The sequence below is a fragment of the Thunnus thynnus genome, chromosome 17, assembly GCF_963924715.1.
Source record: "Thunnus thynnus chromosome 17, fThuThy2.1, whole genome shotgun sequence".
In the NCBI taxonomy this organism is placed as follows: domain Eukaryota; kingdom Metazoa; phylum Chordata; class Actinopteri; order Scombriformes; family Scombridae; genus Thunnus; species Thunnus thynnus.
The window spans coordinates 21,449,608-21,470,946 of NC_089533.1; the positions used below are offsets into that span (position 1 = coordinate 21,449,608).

General features: G+C 39.0%; 2 protein-coding genes across 5 annotated transcripts; one reads left to right on the top strand and one right to left on the bottom strand.

Annotated features, from left to right (window-relative positions):
• On the top strand, positions 1-6,481 carry c1qtnf6a (C1q and TNF related 6a). Of its 2 annotated transcripts, XM_067616452.1 has the most exons (4): positions 1-204; positions 2,839-3,021; positions 3,930-4,133; positions 4,532-6,481. In XM_067616452.1, the coding sequence occupies exons 3-4, from the start codon at positions 3,938-3,940 to the stop codon at positions 5,077-5,079; spliced, it is 744 nt and encodes a 247-aa protein (XP_067472553.1). In that variant the 5' UTR covers positions 1-204; positions 2,839-3,021; positions 3,930-3,937; the 3' UTR covers positions 5,080-6,481. The 2 variants fall into 2 exon arrangements, with proteins under 2 accessions (XP_067472553.1, XP_067472552.1); XM_067616451.1 differs by lacking the exon at positions 2,839-3,021 and having other exon boundaries at positions 18-204.
• A 4,018-nt stretch (positions 6,482-10,499) lies between these two features.
• LOC137201374 (carbohydrate sulfotransferase 12-like) lies at positions 10,500-21,336 on the bottom strand. 3 transcript variants are annotated; one of them, XM_067616399.1, is made up of 5 exons: positions 21,231-21,336; positions 17,588-18,322; positions 15,655-15,807; positions 14,929-15,108; positions 10,500-14,108 (listed from the first exon to the last, which is right to left on the bottom strand). In XM_067616399.1, the coding sequence occupies exons 2-5, from the start codon at positions 17,951-17,953 to the stop codon at positions 13,560-13,562; spliced, it is 1,248 nt and encodes a 415-aa protein (XP_067472500.1). In that variant the 5' UTR covers positions 17,954-18,322; positions 21,231-21,336; the 3' UTR covers positions 10,500-13,559. The 3 variants fall into 3 exon arrangements, with proteins under 3 accessions (XP_067472500.1, XP_067472501.1, XP_067472502.1); XM_067616400.1 differs by having other exon boundaries at positions 21,223-21,319; XM_067616401.1 differs by lacking the exon at positions 21,231-21,336 and adding an exon at positions 20,737-20,964.
• Between the last annotated feature and the right edge of the window lie 3 nt (positions 21,337-21,339).

Here is a 21,339-nt window from a genome sequence, read left to right on the forward strand (position 1 = left end):
TTGCCAAAGTCTGCATGAAACTAGGAGGGATCAGAGAGAAGAAGGTTTTTTCTTTCTATAGGAAACGTCTCACAACTCACTCCCACAGAGAGACACAAAGAGGGAGAGAGGGCTGCTGACTGTTGAGGTTGACTGAGGAATTTCTCTCTCCTCCGTCCAGCTGCCTCCTCAGTGGACTGAAGCGGCTGCAGAGACGTGAACGAGGTGAGATTCACTCAGATAAAAGTCTCACTTATCAGCTGGCACTTTGCATGAGCGCTGACTGGCCTAATTGTGATAGCTGTTTACCAATGAACTTCTGATTGCAACTATGTTAGAGCCCGACCGGACCGTCACTAGACCACAAACAGATACAAACATGTTTCTATAGTCTAATGCATGTAAATGTGCAAAATGTAGGCTTTATTAAGAATCATTGTTTTCATTTTTGCAGTGCATGGCATATCTTGCAGTGTGTTCACTAAACTTGTACTTTATGCTTATACTGTAAAAAAAAAAAAAAAAAAAAAAAGACTACAATATATTTAAAATTGCTGAGAAAAAACATTTTAGAGTGAAAAGACACCAAGAGATCTACAGTCATTTATAAATTACTGCCTGCAGGGTCAGACAGTAATTTATAAATATATATTATTTTGTACATCATTTTGAACATCATTTAAAAGTTTCCAGTTCTATTAGGGTTTTTCCATGAAAACCAGTTATGTAATGTCTTAGGTCAGTGCATGAGTCATATCAAACACACTGAATGGCCATCTGTGGTTCTGTCTGGAAATCCTAACAGAACCTTAACACATGCAGCAGATTTGCACTGCAAGATAGATGACATGACAGAACAGCATTAGGACCAACAGTAATATTTAGATGGACTGTGCAATATGCAGCTGCAAAACTGCTGCTAGTGCATACAATTATGAGAGTGTGGCACAGAGTATTATGTGAGTGGACAAAACAAATATAGATAGAACAAATATGACAACCCCTCATTAAAGTTTTAAATGACTGAAATCACTCAACAGTGTAAATACTCTTCACTTTGGCTGCAGGTTCAGCTACAGTTCCTCTATAGAGCAGGAAACAGCAATGCAGCGAGGAGTAAGTCAATGTGGACAAAATATTAAAAACATAATAATATAAGGCAGCCTAGTAAAAAAAAAAACACCACTAACTATAGAACCTCAAAATGATCAACATTTCTCTAATACATTGTCAAAAACAGAATCTTACAACCTTCAAAATGATGAGTGGAAATTCATTGCTAAATAAAAAGTGCAAAATACAGTCGCAGCTTTTCATTCAAACCAATACAGTGACTGGTTTCACTGGTTTATTGTCCTCTGTTGTCTTGTAATCTGTTAATACCAGCAAAACTTCACCAGCAAGTGAACATTTTAAGCATTTAGAGAATCTGTGTTTGTGGTCTTTAGCTGAGCTTCTACATATGTCCAGTCATATATAAAGAATGCAACTGTCAGTATGGATGCAGCTGTCCTGTATAAACACAGCAGCACACACTGTTCCAGTTACAGTACACAGAGACCAGCTGATGAGTCTGGCAGACATCCATGACTTTTCCATTTAAACAGCACTCTGCTTGGCTCTCTGTCCAAAAAAAGCCATTCTGACATTCTTTGCATTAAATAAACCATTGTGTGGAGTCGACCAGCTAACTGGTGATAAATTATGGGCTGCCTGCAGGGTCATTTTTCAGGTGATTTATGATCCTTGCAGCCCCATCGTCTTCCATTATTTTGCTTTTTTTTTAACTTTTGGGATTTGTATGAGAAGCACATTAGTATTTATACTGTATTTTATTGAGTCTTTGGCACAATTTGACCTCTAAGTGTGAGCTCTGTGTCTCCATGTACTGGAGGAAATTATCTATGGCATTTTGTTTAAATAACCAATGAAATACCACAGTGAGAGCATGGATGATTTAAAAACAAATATGTTGGCTTTGTTGCAAAAAGGCTTCACTTTATTTGTTTTTCCACAATTCCTGAGTCCTGTTTCTGTTTCTTAGGGTAACAAATGTTTTCTCTGGCTCAAGGTCGAAGATTCCTCTCTCTTCTCTTTTCCACTGCTGTGGGAATGATATCCAAGACACATAATGATCTTATTCTCTGACTAGCTACTGAACAACTGATATTTCAGCGAGGACATATGTTTTATAAATTTAATGGAATAATATTCACTACTGTTGCTGCAAGCAGCTAAACAAAGAGGATTTTCCTCTTTTAATTACATAAACCAATGATTCTTTTATTCTCACTGTTTGCAGATCAATTTAAATGTACAACTATCCAAACCAAACACTTTTTATGACTATTTTTACTGGCCAAATAGCATTAAAAAGGGACAAGTGGGTTGATTGCTTTTAAAGCTGTCAATGGTTCTGTTTCTTTTATACAGGATTTCAGATATTTTAACCCCATATGCACCAAGAACACTTAGATTATCTGAGCATAGGCTATTAAATACACCCTGCCTCTTATTATCATGTCCACTGTGTCAGAGCAAAGTTTTAAAAGTCTTATAAACATATGACATTTTAGCCATGCTAGCAGTACAGCTCGCTCTGGTTCCACCATTTTGGTCCAGACTGAAATGTCTCAACAAATATTGGATGGATTGTTATAAAATGTAGTACAAACATTCATGGTCCCCACATGATCAATTCTACTGACTTCTAGCTCCACCATGAGGTTGACTTTTGTGCTTTTTAGTGAAATATTTCAAAAACCATTGGATGTATTTCTGTGAAATTCATTCATGTTCCCAAGGTGATGAATCCTAGTGACTTTTCATCTACTTTGGTTTATCACTTTGGTTTATAAGTTCGTGAGGCAACTGGATTTGCAAGATCCCAACATCACACAAGAATCCATCTTGTCAGGCTTCAAGTTATGCATTTGTGTCGGAACCACCAGTGGACCGGACCAATCAGCGTCCTATGAGGATTCTCACATGATCTTGTGATCTTGTGATCTCGCAATCTTGTGAATCCAGCTGTCTCACAAGGTAAGACGGTAATAGACGGTGATAGACAGATGGTTCATCCAGTCATCTGCAAAGTGTTTTTTGAAATCACCTGCCCTTTTCCAAACAGTTTCCAAAGATGACTTCTCAGATGTTTCTGTGTAACAAACCATCTGGCACGTGAGGTTAAAAAACCTCCAAAAATAATGACATTCCCATCAGCTTCAGTGGTACTTTGTGTTTGGTGCTAATTAGCAAATGTTAGCATGTTAATATGCTAAACTAAGATGGTAAACATCTGCATGTTAACTTTGTCATCGTTAGCACGTTAGCTTTGTCATTGTTAGCATGCTGGCATTCGCATTTCTTTTAAAGCATCGTTGTGCCTTGAAATACAGCCTCACAGAGCCGCCATCTTATTTTTCTTGTTTTTCTGCTCTTAATTTATATTTATATTTATTAAAATTCTGTTCTATTAAGTGTGCCATACAGTTGCATAACTGTGATGTATTGTCAGGGCATTTGTGAAGCACTTTACATCTGTGGTTTTTAAAGGTGCCTTCATGTCTATGTAGAATGGAAGAGAAATCGAATATAATCATAGGTTCCAGGTTGTAATGAGCTACATTTTTAGCCCATTACACTCCACTGATAATTATATATCCTATTTGTGATTTTTACAGTGCTTTGCAGGTAAAATTGTTTTTAATGAGCAATTTAAAAGCTGCCAGATGTGACCACACTATCTCTGCACCCTCAAGTGTTCTGCTGTTAGGTTTGAGGATCCATTCAGCCTGGGGGCCCTCAGTTCATTGTAGTATTAACTAAAATCAGTCACAGTGAGTGAAGTAATATAAATTGTTGAATCAGTTGGATCCAGACCCACCAACAGAAATAAATCCAGAGCTTCTCCATCTATCACCTGATAGTTTCTTCTGCTCATACTGTAGGCACAGCTATGTTGGGTGTCGTCCTCCTTCTGTCCCTCTCTTCCCTGGTGGCACTGGTGCCTCCTCCCAGTGGCCCTCCTGTCCCCTGCAAGCAATGCTGTGACCATCTGGAGCCACCAGAGGGCAGCGGAGCTCAGCCTCCAACAGGACTGTTCAGCCATGTGCCAGAGGTCCGCACCTACATCAACATGACCATCCTCAAAGGTAACACATGTACAGTATGGGACATATTAGGTTTCATGCCAATCAGCAGCAATTACAGACCCCCAAATACTATATATGTCCATCACAATACTGCTATATTCAACAGTTTCTCTTGGTTGATGCAGTTTGTACACCTCACATGGCTTAAAAGGACAACTTAGTTATTTCATGTTGCTTTGAAAACTGGCTGGTGGCTCAGTAGTTCAGTGTCTTTGAGTTACTCTGCAGTTTACAGTCTGTACACCCAAAAACCCTAAAATACTTCAACAGTTATCAGAGGATGTAACACGTCTTTGGTGTCTTAGTGTTCAGCTGTTTTTAACCTTTTGTTTTTTCATTTTGACTTCAGTAAGCTCACATATTATTTCTGATGTTAGTGTGATTATCACTCTGCACAGGTGATAAAGGAGAACGTGGTGACAGAGGGACACCAGGTAAAGCTGGACAGGAAGGCCCTCCAGGCTCCAGGGGACCCATGGGCTCAAAAGGCAGTAAGGGCGAGGCGGGTCTTTCAGGAGACCCCTGCAAAGTCCATTACGCTGCCTTCTCTGTCGGCCGTCGCAAATCCCTCCACAGCCTGGAGTCCTACCAGGCGCTGGTATTTGACACAGTTTTCGTCAATCTTGATGGCCACTTCAACATGTTCAATGGGAAATTCCTCTGCCACATCCCAGGGATCTACTTCTTCAATGTCAACATTCACACATGGAACTTTAAGGAGACATACCTGCATATCATGCAGAACGACACACAGCAGGCCATAGTGTATGCCCAACCCAGCGACCGCTCCATCATGCAGAGTCAGAGTCTGATGCTGGAGCTGGAGCTGAACGACGAGGTGTGGGTCCGCCTGTACAAAAGGGAAAGGGAGAACGCGATTTACAGTGACGATGTAGATGTCTACATCACTTTCAATGGATACCTCATCAAAGCTAGCATGGAGTGAAAAGATGCCGGGGATTGAGCTTGGTTTTATGGAAAGCACATAAATTCTTTTCTTTCTTTTATTGTTTATTTTTACAGGGACAGTGCACAATTAAAGGTAATTGCACCAGAGTCAGCTAATAGCTAATTTACATTTGTTGTCTCTGGGCAGGTTGACAAAATTGAACTGAGGATGCAATTAACAGTAAAGTTGTTCTGTTTGTCCTTCGATTTTTAGATAAAAAAGACATCCAAAATCGAAATTGCAGCAGGAGAATGAGCATTATGTTAGTGAGAAAATGTGAAGTAATAAATTGAAATGACCACAACTACAAAGAGGGTATTGTATGTTTTTACATTATATTGTTTTAACATTTTGGGAAATACACTTATTTCCTTTCTTGTTAGAGTTAGATGAGAAGATTGATACCACTCTTATGTTGGTATGTTATGTATGGTAAATATGTAGCTTCAGCCAGCAGTCAGTTAGCTTAGCTTAGCATTAAGACTGGAAAACAGGGAAAAAACAAAGCGTGCGAACAACAAATATTGGTGAATTTTCATTTTTACTTTCGGTTTTTGTACAGATTAAACAAACAAGATAAAACATGAGCTTTAGAGAAACTGAATTTTGTTACCTTTAGACATGGCCTGACTAGCTCTTTCACCCCGTTTCCATCTTTATGCTAAGCTAAGCTAACCAGTGTCTGGCTCCAGCTACATATTTACTGTGCACATATTGCTCTTCTCATTTAACTCTAGATAAGAAAATGAAGTAAATTTCCAAAAATGTCAAACTATTCTTTTAGCTATAGAACTTCTAATGTTCCCTTATCAACCCCTAATATGAGAGAATTTATAGGCTAGATTAAACATAATCTTATTTTTATAGATTCAGCCCACAGAGAAGTGTAATTTAAATTTGAAAGAGGGCTGATATTTAGCATTCTTCTGCTGTAATGATCAAATAAAGTAATGATTTATGTAATGGGATATGGTAAGAAAAAGTACACTGGTAATTTAGACTGTTGCTGTCTGTGGTGCTAAAACATGGTGCTAACTGAAATATAGTTGTGTATGGTGAAAATTACAGTTTAAAGTCTGTGTTTGAGTTTGTAGAACTGCAGCTTCATCATAATGTTTTTTCTCCCATTATAATTAATGGCCTGGATTGACTTTGAGATTGCATTAAGTGAATCATGTTCAGTGTACTTGAATGATTTGTGCTAAACAAGTTTGCCAGAAGGTGCTGATTATCTTCCCTCTCCCTCCCTTTTTATTGTAAATATACAGTGAAACATTAATTGAAGATTAATACTAACGGTGCTTTGTACATAGACTGAAGTCCCAAATGCAACATAAAGCAATAATATCTGACGAGTCAAAAGTATGACTGAATATATTAATAAAAAATACTTATTTCAGCACACTCAATTGTCATTAATATACCTGACAATAGACCTGACAATCCAGGAGAATCAATGATGGCTCATGAATGAACTGGTGAAAGTCCAAGGACCAAACCCTGGAGACACGGACCTGCATGTGGCAAAAACTGTGAGCTGAGGGACCTTGAGGAATGCCTCATTTAAACATGCAGTGTGTAGAATTTAGTGGCATATAGCAGAACGGACTTGGCAGAAATGGAATATAAAAATCATTAGTATGTTTTAATTAGTGTATATTCATTGTTGTGTTTTAATTTTTTTCAATTTTTGCAAGTTTCAAGGCCACCATAGGTTCTCCTTCAAACTTGGAGGGGGAGGGGTTTAACCTCACTGCTAGATGCCACTAAATCCTACACACTGCAGCTTTAAAAGAGGAGTGGTGGGTGCATTTTGATTGATGCCCCATTTATTGGGCAAAATTGCAATTTGAGTAAGAGAAAATTCTTTTCAGCATTAATGTCACATAACACAACTTTTACTGTATAGCTTTATGTTTTTTTGAAATACTGATGTTAAAGATGATGATCCAGACCAAATTCATGATTTTCAGAGGATGATCTCCCACAGGTCTAAGCTACACAAAATTACAACTGAATTTAGGCTGCAACAACTGGTTACATCAATCCAATGTTCATGTGTTCACAAAGTTGACATGTTATGGCATTGTAGTTAGGTGATGTGGTTCACTGCAGAAAGCCTATATATACCCCAAAAATCCCTGATAGATTTTATAGTAGCCTGAGCTGTTGCCTCGGGGCTACGGTGATTGCATTGCATTTGTGGTGCATTGAAAATAATTTCTTAAAAACAATTTCAAAGACATAAAAAATGCTCACGAGGCAACTCTGAGCCTGAAGAAGTCAGAAGATTGAGGAACAGGAACATTGTTCTAATGATACACTCAAACAGTGGGTAGTCCATGTCCGACAGAATGGCAGTAATGGTAGGAATACAGTTCTTAGACACACTACAGAAATATTAGATGGATATATTTATTTATTTATTATTGATGTAATTTGTCCATCGACTCAGATTTTTGTCAAGTTTGGCCTGGGTCTAAACAGTGACAGAGTGTATCAATGATTATCTTGTTTTGATTAAGAGTTAAAGAACAGCAATATCTGTCTAGAAAATTGCAACTACAAAACTAGGTAGACTTGAAATTTGGGGTCAGGGGTCACATGTGTATAGCTCTTTGTTTGCACGGTCTGACTGTGAGTGTCATACAATTTGTTCCCACCATTACTGTATATGACACCATAACATGACTGCAGGTTTGGACAGTGTTCACACACAGTTCTTGTTTCTACAAATTACAAGCTACAAGCTAACTAAAAATAACTTTTGGTTTTGGCAGCTTGGTTTGACACAAGCATATCCATGCAATTTATTGCAATGATTATTAATGACATTTATTTATTTTTTGGCTTTCACAGACACAATATTTTACAGACCAAATGTTACATGTTAATCCAGACCAACCAGGTGAAACTGTGTAATGTCTTTACTGTAAAAGTCCACAACAGTATCAAATAACCACAAATGTCTTCTATTCTTAAGTCTGCAGTTGGATGTCAGCTCTTACTGCCAGTCTAAGTTGTGGTCTAAATCAAACTGGGATTTGTTGCTGCACAAATCATATGTAATTTTCTCCTTATGAAGAAAATTATATTACAGTTTAGTCTTGTTCCAAGAGAATAGCTTCAGGGTCAGTACAGAGAGTTGAATTGTTGCAGCAACTAAGACCCACTTCCACATCACACATATCACATCACTATTGTATTGAGACAGACTTGAAGAAACTTGAACCTATCCTTTAATCCATACAAAAGCCAAAGTGAAAAATTGTCTCCACTGGGTGTATTAGTGATGACAAGTGATGACAAGCCTCCAGGAATTCTGTGCACCTGGCCAAGAAATAGTCTGGCACATAACCTCCCATAAAACCACAACGTGTCATTTTTGCCTTTTGGTTTTTGTACTGATTAAACAAATATATTAACTTGTAATTTGAGAGTGGTAGAGAGCTTCTCTTCTAACTCTCAGCAAGAAAAAAGAAAATAGATTGTAATAGAGTGGCTGAGTAAGAAGTATACACCATCAGCTGATTTGAAATGGGCTGCTTCACGGGTGAAGTAGTGTGGCGAACTGTGGAACTAAGTACCCAGGTCCCAAACATGAGGAAGGCTTTTATAAAACCTGGAATTTAAAGTTGTTTTTTTTTGTGCAATTTAATTTTAAAATGTCATTAGGAATAAAAGTAAATTATTACTCCCAGCTGAATAGGCTTTTATTTTCATCTTTTATCTTAACTCTTATTAGCCTATTTTCTTTATGATGTGTGTTCTATGTTATTAATATTGTAGCACTTTGAGTTTCACTATGAATGAAAAGTGCAGTACAAATTAAATGTATTATTATTATTATTATTATTATCATTATTATTATTATTATTATTATTATTATTATTGTTATTATTATAAATAGACAGACAGCCTATTTCTAAAACAACATTAGAGCCACTCCTTATAATTTCATATTCTCATAGTAGAATTGTCAAATGTTTCTCCCTGTAAAGTTCGATATTGTCCTGAAACCTCATTGTAAAAGCTTCACCCGGTTATTACAGTATGATTAGAGAGAAGGGTTGAAATATACTGAGATTTCAGATTGTGCAAACTTTCTTAAATATGTTATAAACACTTAAATACTCAACAATGACAAAACTTTTGCTGTCATCAGTCAAGCCCATAAAATGGTCAAATGCTTCCATGACAAATAATTTAGCTAAGTCAGCAGAAGTTAAGCAATTTTTCGAGGCACACCATCACAAATTGCAAAATGTTAGCTAAGATAACGACAATCAAATGAAAAATCAACTGATTGGCTTTTTATGTTGAATTCACTTATTATTCATAAAATTATGTGCAAGGTGTGTCAAAGATTAATAAACAGAAGCACATTTCACGTTTTTTGATCACCTCACTACAGCTTGTTAGGACTCCTCGTCAATTTCTGGAACGTCCACACTTTTCCGAAGATGTGAGCAAGTTTGAAATAGCCACGTGCTATTAAGACGCACATGGTCTCCACATGTACCAATGGCAGTGCTTGGCATAACAACTGCACACAAAATCTGACTTTAGCGTACACATTGTACATTATTTGAAAGTTTAAAACCGTGTTATTTGTTTGTCATGGGGTGCAGCTACGGTGCTGTTGGTGCATATTCCGATACCAAGGCTGAGCCAGTTTGGGAAGCTAACATTTTTCTGTTGTTCAACGCAGCTGTTCAACATTTTAGAAAAAGTTGAAAATATTATAATACTGTTATTCGTGGTAATGAGTAGCACACTAATAATGAGTAGCACATATTGTTACTAATTACAGTCTTGCTGACTTAAACATTTTGTGTTAGCCACAAATTTGATGTAGGCTAGTGACTACTGTAGAGGACAGGGCCAGTGGTGGAGAAAAGACACATGGAGGCAGGAAAACACCTGGGGTATGGTTTACTTGCTGCTGTACAGGCATGAGAGTTGTATCTATCTCATCAAACCACAACTGCTGCAAATACCTTTGGCAGTTCTGGTGGATGGGAAGCCAGTGAGGGATCATGTCCGTGTTGCAGGTCATGCCATTCTCTCCAAAAGGTCTTTTTGATAAACATGAACACAGTGACACCTTGAGGATGCCATGGAGAGCTGCTGAGTAATTAACCAAGTGCCCTCACCCAAGTCTATGCTTTTGTAGCCTAACCCCAACCATCATCAGCCTCCAAAAGAAAGTTGTTTGATGTCAAACCTGTGATACACACCACACACATAAAGTATACCAGCATGAATGTATCATGGACATAAAGACAGCTTGTGGGTGGCAAATTGCCATGAGTACTTCTCAGGCACAAACATCCAGAAATTTCCTTGTTCTTGGCTAAAATGCTTAGCATTTCCTGTCAACATTTTTGTGTGTTGCACTGTTTTCTTTCCAGATGTTTCCTTCCCTCATTTCCAAAAGGCCTTCATGTCAGTTCTCACAACACATATTGTATTCTGCTTCATAGCTTTGAGACAATATCACGATGAATTGTACTCCGAGGAACATCTGATAATATGCTAATATACTAAGTCACTATTAATTTTGTACCAATGTTATCTAATGTGAGCAGAATAATGTTATAAATTGCATAATATTGAAGGTGAATGGACAATTCTTTCTTTCATCCACTCAAAGAGAGACTAATGAATCTTATATCATGCCCCACAAACTTTATTTCTCTTGTATGAAGACCAGATGATGAATGACACCACAATACTGATGAAAGTGCAATAATACTTTCCATTTTCTCCACATATGAGATAAGGAACAAGTCTGTCAAACTACTTATTCTCTTGTGAATTTATGAAATATACGTTTTACAAAAACATCAATCACAAAAATAGATTTGTTTTTTTTGGTTTTTTGTGTGCCACTATTTACTGTTAGGAATTGGCATGAGGTCAAAATGTAGGATAAGGTTTGGCACTGCAGCAGCTTCAACAAACCTTTAAGCTGTTCAAAGTGATGTTGTGGCGTCAGGCCACCCTGGACAAAAAAAAAAATGCATATCAGCAGTCAAACTCCAAGCTCCCTAAAAATCCAAGACTGATTTTCCCGTTACAAAAGCAGCATGTACCCATAGGTTTTATTCTGCCTGTTTTTTTTGCCTTACAGAAATTATACCATCTTACAGTCCTGTTGTTTGCACCTTGAAAGAAAAAACAGCCAAGAACAAAATTGCTGACATGGTTATCATCAGGACAGTAACATAAGAAAATACAACAAAAGAACATAACGGAAATGCAAAAGAGACATGAAAATCTGACTGTCTAACACTGGTGAGGGAGTGCGGGATGACTGTTTTTTTCTTTTTTTTTTCACTCAAAGTGATGATGATTTTTGGGAAAACCGGCCATTGATGAAATTAAATAAAAATGAAACAATAAAGTTTCCCCTCCAATGAAATACGTCACACTTATACAAAACAAATAAACCGAAAGGCAGTGAGACAACACTGAGACATTACTGTGAACATGTACATCTTAGTGACTTGCAAAGTAATGTGGCACAGAGCATGTCCATGACATCACGTACAGTACAAACCACACAGTATCGCTGTGTGGTAAATGATCGGCAGGGTACACAGAGCGATCCACTGGACACAACCACTTTAAAAAGCATACGGACAGAGTTCTTACAGAATCATGAATCACACAAATTTCCAGAAAGACAGTTAGATAAATCTGCCGAAGGGCTCTTCTGTTTCCTATTCTTCCCAAATAATGATCACACAAGATAAACAAGGCCCAGTATATCAAATATACCTTGTTGTGGCTTCATACAGCTGTCACTGTATAGTGTTCAAAGTAAAAATTAAGTCCTTCTACAAAAATACTTTTTTTGCTGTGTAAACTTTTGCAACCAAAGGCACTATCTTATCTTCCACTCTTTTCATACAGTATGAACCATGGAATCAGATCCATATCCAGATCATGATGTGATTAATCCTGACTCTAACCATGTTCACACCTGTACTTAGAAACTCTGACATTAAGACTCATCCTATACTTAATATGCTAGCATCAACCCAACTTACGGAGTGTTGTATCTTCAAAACAGCACAGTAGTAGTGCACGTACTCAAAATCACTCCTTGTTGGCTTCATGTAATGTGCTCAGCTTCTTGCACAAGGCAATCTACAGAACACTGCAATCCATGAAAATACTGCCCTTAAAACATAAAAATGTTCGTCACACTTAGGGGGGAACAACAACACTGTCTCAGTCCTTGTCAACTCATATAGTTTAGTGTCAGTAACTGCAGTTTGTGCGTGAAAACACAAAAGTGAAAAAGTGATCAAATGCTGATGAAAACACTGTCATGGTAACAAGCAATAACACAAAATGTTCCCATTTGAAAACTCTGTCTGTTAAAATATAACAGAGGCTCAACCGTGCACATCCAGCTGAGATGAAATCAAAAGAATGTTGGAACGCCAGTTTTATGCCTCAAAGACAAGCTGAGACAAATCCAGCTATTTAGGTTGGTTTTCACTGGAGCTGCTGTGCTACAATGTGGCATCCATATCATGCTTTCAAACTGGTCAAATAAAGCAAGCTGCTAAAATACTGTCAGAAATTATTCTATTAATATCATTTAATTAACTTCTACATGCTGAAACCTAATGTCTGAAGGTCTGATGAAGCAGTAAAGTTTGTTGTTGAGATGAAACATAACATAAGTACCTTCCTAATGTGTGTATGAGGTATAAAGGATTTCTACCTGTTTCTGAAGTAGACAGCTGTCATTAGTGTGTATTTTCAACATAAGTGTTCAACAAAAAAAAATCCCTTTCATGCTTAACATAAACATTGCACTTACACAATGTGAAATAAATTAGCTGACTCTAGTGCAACTACATTTAAAACTAATCTAGTTGTTTTTTCTGATCCCCCCGGTTCCTATGACATCGCAAACATAGAGTATGGTTCTGTGACATCACTTCGGCAAAGGTTTATTTGCAACCTCCTGCTACAAAGCCCGTGTGATTGTCACAGTTAGCCACAGCAGAACTGTGACTTCCTAAATGATAGGCATGGCGTGACATCAGAGTTGGGAGTACAAAAGACTCCACATGAATTGAGTCAAAGACTACACTGAATGTACAGATTCTTAAGGACATCTGCTGTTATTCTCTCAGCTGTGTGTTACACAATCCATATCTTAACTGTCCTACTCTAACTTGTGTGCTTCTTGCTATCTTAGTGATTGGTAAAGATTTAATTAAAAAACAATAATGGATAATGGCTAATACCTGGCTTCACCTAATTGATGTGCTTCCTTAAAGGAGTAAGTGTCCTTAATAATGTGCACATTCAGTGTAGCATAGACAAGACTGGAAAACACATCTGCAAAGCCCATGACTAAGGGAGGTGTCACTGTTGTTGGAGTGTTGCAATATTTCATCACATAAAAAACGTCAGTGTGGCTGAGTCAGTTTCTTGGGAATTATGAGTCACTCATTGAGGATGGAGTCTGGTTTGTCATAGCCGAAGAGCCTGAAGTCAGGCTCATACAGCTTGTACAGTTCCCTCCGTGCCTCAACAGGCACTGTGTTGAACCAGTCGGTCTCCCAGCTGCTGGCTGTAAGGTTCCTATGAGAGGTGGGGAACTCCACCACATTGTCCACCCTCAACTGGCGTAGTAGGTGCTCGGCATCCTCCTCTGCCGTCTCCAAGTGGCCCACAAAGTCATATTGAATCTGGCACGGATGGCAAAGCCGATACACCTGCCGCCAGTGCTCATTAAAGGGCATCTCCTTCTCTGTCTGAGGGTCTAGGAGATACTGGATGAAGTGGGAGAAGGAGGGATGGATGCCCACAGTGAACGCCTCGTCCACAGAGGCAGGAGGTGTCGGCTGGTTAGCATAGCGGCGCAGCATGACCTGTGCGAAGCGGCGATAGAAGTCCTCGTTGCGTAGTTCAAATTTGTTCCGGTAGGCGGAGATGAGACGCACAAAGGGGTCCCGCACGAAAAGAAACTTGGTGTACTTCTTCAGCTTCACCTTCAAAAATAAAATGAAATTTTAGTAACACATCACATATTATTAACACACACACATATATAATACATAGAGCACCTAATACAGTACGATGTTCGGGACTATTGCTTAGAGAATCAATGGTTCACCGTGCAGTGGGTGACTTTTTGTGAACACTGACACATAGTGACAGCTGGACACAGATTAGGATTCACTAGCTTAAAAGACCTCTGCATCATTTGCAGAGGTCACTGAAGTCATTGGGCATCAATGATGCTCTGACAGTTTTGTGGTGGAGAGAACAGTCTTTTCTGCCACAAAAAAGTGATGTCTTTGTGTGGGAGGTGCAGAATCACCAAAAGCAAACTAGAGCTAGCAAATGTAATAATATGATATTATTATTATCATGATATGACACTAGTAGGAGCGAGTTAAACCCCAAATGAGCCGGTGCTAAGGTGGCGTTCACAGAGATGCTTTGCTAGATGTGTCTGCATCAACAGACTGGCCAAAGCTCAGTGAGCCAGCAGCTGTCTGACTCGAGTGTGATACTGATGAGTGATGCATCTCCAAATATTGATAATAATTTAGCTTTTCTTCCTTAGCAAATAAAACAACATGTGTCACAGGCACTTTGGGACAATGAAGTTCACAAAAATTCATTAAAATAGGTGCAACTTGAGAAAAATGACAATTCACCAGCACAAAGACCATGCACCAACAATATCAACAGCACATTTAATGAATAATTACAGCAATTACACATTCAATGAATAAACCATATTGTGTGTTTTTATAATTTTGTGTTATTATCACCATACATTGACTTAAAAAGTGAACAGACCTTCATGAGGTGCCTTGCAAACTTTCCATAGCGTTTCCAGAACTTGTTGAAGGTGAAGTGCATGCTGCTGTTGTGGACCAGGTCTCTGGGGATGGCCAGCGGGTCTCTCTGGGGAACGCCATCATGCAGCAGGCTCTCACTAAGAACTATCATGATCCGCTTCCAGTTACTGCATGCTACCTGAGGGCGGCAGGGAGTGCATGTGAAAGAAAATAAAAAGAAAATCTTTAGTTACTACTGTGAAACATGTGGAAACTGCTGCAAATAAGTAGAAATATGCTGGCATAAAAACAATGGCTGGACAGAGCTAAGACATACAGTACTGTATCTGTTTCTGGTTTAGTCATATTGAAAAACGAGAAGCTGAACAGTTCAGCCAATGTGATATTTCCTTCTTAGTTTGCTTCTTTTTAATGTAAACTGCAACCACCAATGATTTACAGAACACTATATTCTTAGAGCAGATGTAACAATATAACCAAATACATTTTCTACAAAAGGTTAGCTGCCCAGTAGTCAAAGACAATTAGGTGAACGATTACAAAATATGACACACATTTTCCTGAGAGGAAGCCATAAAGGCTGATAAAGATTGAAACAAATTAGAGGCTAAAGTATGGAAGCTTATGTGAGCTGTTGTGGAGGTGGGATGGAGATCTTCATAAGTAAACTAAGTTTCATGCAACGGATTCAAACTAAGCAGTGAAAATGCAGGCGTTTGTGTACCTTAGGAACATAGCAGTAGATAATACCATGTCTGTCATCCACAATAAGATGGTCCAGCTCCTTGTTGGGAATGTCATCGAACGAGCGGTTTTTGCCAGGAAACACCACGCTGTCATTAGCACACATCTCCTGAAGTAACCTCCGCCGCTGCTCCTGGTTATCATATTTGGTAAAGCAAAACAAAATGTATTATTAACAACAAAAATGATAAGAAGTTCATTAGCAGACATTTATATTTCTTTAAAAAAAATTGATTATTCTAAACTTTCAAGTACAAAAAAGCTGGCATCAAATGTTTGGTCAGATTCATCGTCTTATTGATTTATTCTTTTCTCAATAATTCCTTGCTTAAAGAGCCTGCACACCTGCAGTACACAGGTGTTTCCACTTATTCTGGCTGATGTTGGGTAAAGCTTTGCTGGAATTACATGAGGTCACCAAACTTCACTAACTATTGAGAATCATAAAGGTGCCACTTTTTCCTCCCAAACTAATACAAGGGTCAGAGAGATTACTATAAATAAATACAGTATTTAGATGTTCACACTCTCCTGAGAAGGAGCCTAATAAAAACACCTGTATGGTTATATTCTATTTTATTTTAGCAAGATTCTTGTACAGCTGCTTGTGTTTAGACAACATTTAACAATGGAGAACTTTGGGCTTGGTAGAAAAAAGTAAAGTATCTATAATTTGATATTGGTACTGAACTTTAAGTATCAGTATTAGTATAGAAAAAGATGCAGCCCTATACATTTAATATATGAGAAAATTAGATTTTGGTTTAATTTCAACGAACTGCAAGTTATTTATGATCCATAAATGTTACAAAGCTTTAATCCAATCAACACATCACAAATTATTTTAGTTATGAGTTAGCTATTTTTAATTATTGTTTGTTAAAATCCTTCCAATAACACAGGTTTACAGGATTAGGTTCACAGTGTTTGAATGAAAGGAGCGATTGTTCTTGTAAATACTGTGTCCTCCAATAAGGCCTTTTTCAAGGCTGACAGTTTGACTCGTCATAGCAGGAAAAACACAGGTGGAACTAACAACATTAACGATGACTCCGTTTTATTTTATTTATAAGTGTCCTATTAAACCATGTCAGTGAGCCAGCATGGAACTGGCTACTGACTGAAATGAAATGCAGTTATTTTTTATTTTTTTATGTATATAATTTTTATTAGTTATTCCTGTGCTTTTCCTGTTATATGTTGACATTCTGTGAAAAAGGTTTATTTAATTTACCCAGCCCATCCTAATAATTATACATTTACTACTTCTACTACTGTTAGGAGTGATTCTGGGCGGGGTTTATACTGGACTGGTTTTCATTGAGAAGATAACAAGGGGGTGTTGTTAAGGTGTGTGTTGATAAAACGGACATCACGGTGAGGTGCGCGCGCAGCCACTGGAGTAACCTAATGACGTGATGAGGCTCAGCTGGGAAAGCGCGACAGTTGAATGAGTGATACAAGTTGAGTTAAAAACCAGAGACGTCCTTTTAGAAGCGTTTTTTGAGACATTATGGCTTCACACCTTTCCTGCTCCCGGACCCTTGTGTAAAACTAGCTCTGTTCTTCGGGGACCCATCCCCCAACCACCAAAAACTGAACTGAAACGCCAGATGGAGCTCGCTGCTCATGAGAGCAACGCCCAGAGCTGGCGAAGCCAAGTCAGAGGGACCTAATAACTGCTAGCCAGCCTGGGAACTCGGTAAGGTAACCCACCTCCCGGCTGTCTCTCTCTAATTTTGGAAACCAGTCCCTCTACCTCTGTGTCCTTCCACGTTTTCTCCTTTTCTACACCCTCCAGGTTAGGACTAGTATCAGTTCTCAGCACTGAATCCCCTAGACTTGACTAGTCCATAACACTACAAATAATAATAATAATAACAATACCAATTATAATAATTTCAGAAATGTACCTGTCTCTCACGGAGCTCTGCTGCCACCGGAGTCAGGTGAATCTTCCATTCCCGCCGAGGTATATACCGTTCTTCGGCTTTCTCTGATTGGTTGCTTGATTCAGCGGGGACGGGGTCTGTGGGCTCACCAGTTCCTGGCTCTAAGAACTGGTTAACGAAGGCATCGATGTCGGACAGGAAGGACGGGGTTCGGGAGGTTTGAGTTCGCTGCTGGGGGTGGGGGTGTGGGATTTTGGGGCCCGGTGAGACAGGAGTGTTCAAATACAGATGGGAGGCTCCGACATCATCCCAGTAGAAGATGATCAGAAGGATCATGAAAGCCGAGCCCAGGACTACAAAAATGCGGAACATCCTGGACGTTCCCATACTGACTGACTGGTGTGCCAGATGCTGTTGCTTGCTACAGGACCACCATAGCAACAGACTATGACTTTACAGGGCGATTCTACAACATCGCCATGGCAGCAGATTGCAATAATTACCTGGGTCTTTTTATGGGATCACCAGGGCAACAGATTGTAGTTACACGGTTCTTGCTACAGGGTCACCATGGCAACAGAGTCAAGGTCCAGGAGCTCTCTCTCTCACCATGGCGACAGATAGGCAGCAGCTATGATAGAGTCTGTGGCAGGATCAGGCTTATCATGATGCTGTGCACTGCAGGAGTATGCGGTGCAGGTGTGTAACTGGCCAACCATGGATTAACTCTCACCTCTGCTCCATGCCTGCAGCAACCTGCACACAAAGACAACACACATACTGATGTGAGACAGAGAGAGAGAGAGAAAACTGCCTCTATGTATATGTATAACCGCTTCCATTTCTAAAATCTGCTTGGCTCATTGCTGAAAGCATATCGAAACATTCTAAAACAGACTTAATTACATCAGAACATTAGATTGTTTTGTAATTTTGTGAGCATATTTGAACAAGAAGCCACACAGATAAGCTCACACGAGACTGAGGATTCAGCAGCATGAAAAACAAAGACAATTTAAGATGTGTTGTAAGGAGTGTTGCCCAATTCCCTGTGTTTTTGTTAGCGGGTTTAAATAAGGAGGAATTTAAAAAGGATTACATACAGCATACAGATTCTGGAAAAAATAGAAACACGGGAAAAATCTAGTAAGGTGTTCCTGTGCTTGAAAACTAAGGCAAAGTGAGCAAATCTGACAGTTCACTGGGCTCAATTTTAGACAAGGCATGCACTGAATTTCTCCTCCCTTCTCGGAGTTGACCTTAACGCCCACTCGCAGCAGTAAAATCACAAGTAGTTGTCAAATATCTGCATGCCAGGGAGCTGTGCATACCATAAATTAATACGTTTTTCATTGCACAAGTATCCTGCTGTGCCCATACCAGGCTTCCTATGGATTATAGCACAGTATCAGCACACTTTAATACTGAGCACCTCTGCATACATAAAAGCTCCTATGTTAGCAACCTTTGACAGAGAGCCAATAGAAAATATTTTACACACCTCACCAAGATACATCCTGCATGCACTGAAGCCTACTGTGCTCATGCAATGTACAAAATGTTATTTTATGGAGTTCTGTAGGGAAGAAGGTAGCCTGAGGTGATTTAGGAGATAGTTACAGACAAATACACACTGCCTGTTCAACCTGTGGCTTATCTCAATCACAATTCATTCCGCTATTTCCTCCAGTTTATCTTTGCCGTTTAAAAGTCACTGGGCGTCGCTTTTCCACACTGACAGACTTCTAAATTTGGAGCTCTCATGCAACAGTCCTCATATTATTTCCTCTTTCCTACAGCTAAGAGGGGTCCATTGACATGGCAAAGTCATCTCTCCCTGCTGCAGACTACTCTCCTCCTCCTCTTCTCTGCACACCAACGAATTAACTGCTGTGCTATAATGTACATCATGAGACATATCAGAGGTAACATTATCAAGATCTTCTCTCGGTGGTTTGATGTATATAAGTACATAATGAAGTGCTGTAGTTAAGTACAATTTTGAGGTACTTACACGCTACTTGACTATTTCCATTTTGTACCGTTTCATACTTCCACTCCACTACAATTCAGAGGGAAATATTGTGCTTTTAACTCCACAGCTAAAGTCACTTACTTGTCACAAATTAAGATTTTACACACAAAACATGTATAAAATGTGACACATTGTTAAAGGTTATACTATCCAACGGTATATAAAATTGTTAAAGAAAATACTTGCTTTGAATAATCATTTGTGTCCGATATGGTTTTTCCAAGCAAAAAAAGTTTCCGTTTCCTCGTTACAATCCTTAGAAATGAAACCTACTCCCTCTCCCTCCTTGAAAATTCCTGAATTTGGCTAGTTGTGATGTCACAAATCATGCTCATAGGTACTGCACATGCCATTAAAGCCTCTGGAAATTTGGCTTAACATAGTAAAAATGCATATATGATATCAAAGTTGAGTGTCTCATTAAGCATCCACAAAAATCTGAGTGAAAATAAACGTTCCTGATGATTAGAAACCCCAGTTCAAAAAACAGCTCATTTTGCTGTTTGGACCATTTCCTAACACTGTGTAGGCTGGTAGATCATGTTTTGATTGACACTCAGACCGGATTGAAAATGTGAAGTGAGTACAGAGAAACTCCAACAGATGAATGTGAAAACAGCCCCCTACTTCCAAACTCATCATCAATCATTCTGTAGGTCAAACGTCATTTTGACTGGTTAAAATGAGCTCCGGCACATTAAAAATCTACCAGGGATAATAATCCATCAATAACATAACTGTAACAGGGATCATTTTTCTGCATGAAGTACTTTTACTTTTGGTACTTTCATGCAGGCCTATTTTACTATCAAAAATTATATACTTTTTTTTAAGTTAAGTGAATTTCCTTAACATTTTCAATGCCAGACTTTCATTTGTATTTTCAGTGCGTGATATTGCTACAGAATCTGAATACTTCCTCTATGACTTTCTACTGTAGCTGTGGACAACACGGCTAAAGCTTTAAATCAACACATTCACGCTTCATGCGCCTTTCTGTGTTGACAAAAATGGTTCTGGACGTAGATATTCGCAGAGCCTAAATCCTGTTACAAAGCTCCAATTCAGGCTAAATGAAAGTAACACTATAGGCAAATATTTATAAGGCTATATATATTATATATATTATACTCACCTTTGATTTATTTACCACTACGTCAAACCAGCTGTGTAAACAACAGATAAAGCCATGGGGGCAGCCTGAGCTCCCCCACCGGGAGATACATCACACCGTCCTGTCCGCAGCAGCCGCCAGCGGATGCCAGACCGGACACAATGTAGCCTTTGACGGGAGAGCTGCGCCGCGGGAACGGGCTGTTCCTCTAGTCAGGAAGCTTTCGCCATGTGGCTCGGTTCATTACAGCCTCGTGTGGAGCTGTTAGCCCCAATTTACGTGTCGACAATACGGAGTGGCGAAAGAAAACAGCCAGCTTCCGTAGAATCAGTGGTTTTTATCAATATACGCTGTCAGGGTGCCTATAGCGCTGTCTGGGTGTCAAAGTAGTGCTCAGCATTGGAGCAAAGGTGTATGAAAAAACAATTGTTGCTACTGAAAGGTGACATGTTTCGCTACCTTTGTGATTTCTGTGTAATAAGAAGAAAGACGAGTGGAAAACAATACCTTCTTACCTCTTTTTGCGCCCATCAGCTCCGAGCGCCGCGTCAGCTGAGCCTGCCAGTGATGCGAGGAGGCTTCTTTTTTCCGTGGAGATGGAGCGGGAGCACGTAAAGCATCGCG

Bases quoted from the DNA above. Each gene is read 5' to 3' on its own strand.
- c1qtnf6a (XM_067616452.1), top strand. From the start codon at position 3,938: ATGTTGGGTGTCGTCCTCCTTCTGTCCCTCTCTTCCCTGGTGGCACTG. The intron at 4,134-4,531 runs GTAACACATGTA...CACTCTGCACAG, and splicing joins CAACATGACCATCCTCAAAG to GTGATAAAGGAGAACGTGGT.
- LOC137201374 (XM_067616399.1), bottom strand. From the start codon at position 17,953: ATGGGAACGTCCAGGATGTTCCGCATTTTTGTAGTCCTGGGCTCGGCT. The intron at 15,109-15,654 runs GTACACAAACGC...TGCCGCCCTCAG, and splicing joins TCTACTGCTATGTTCCTAAG to GTAGCATGCAGTAACTGGAA. The intron at 14,109-14,928 runs GTCTGTTCACTT...TTATTTTTGAAG, and splicing joins TTGCAAGGCACCTCATGAAG to GTGAAGCTGAAGAAGTACAC.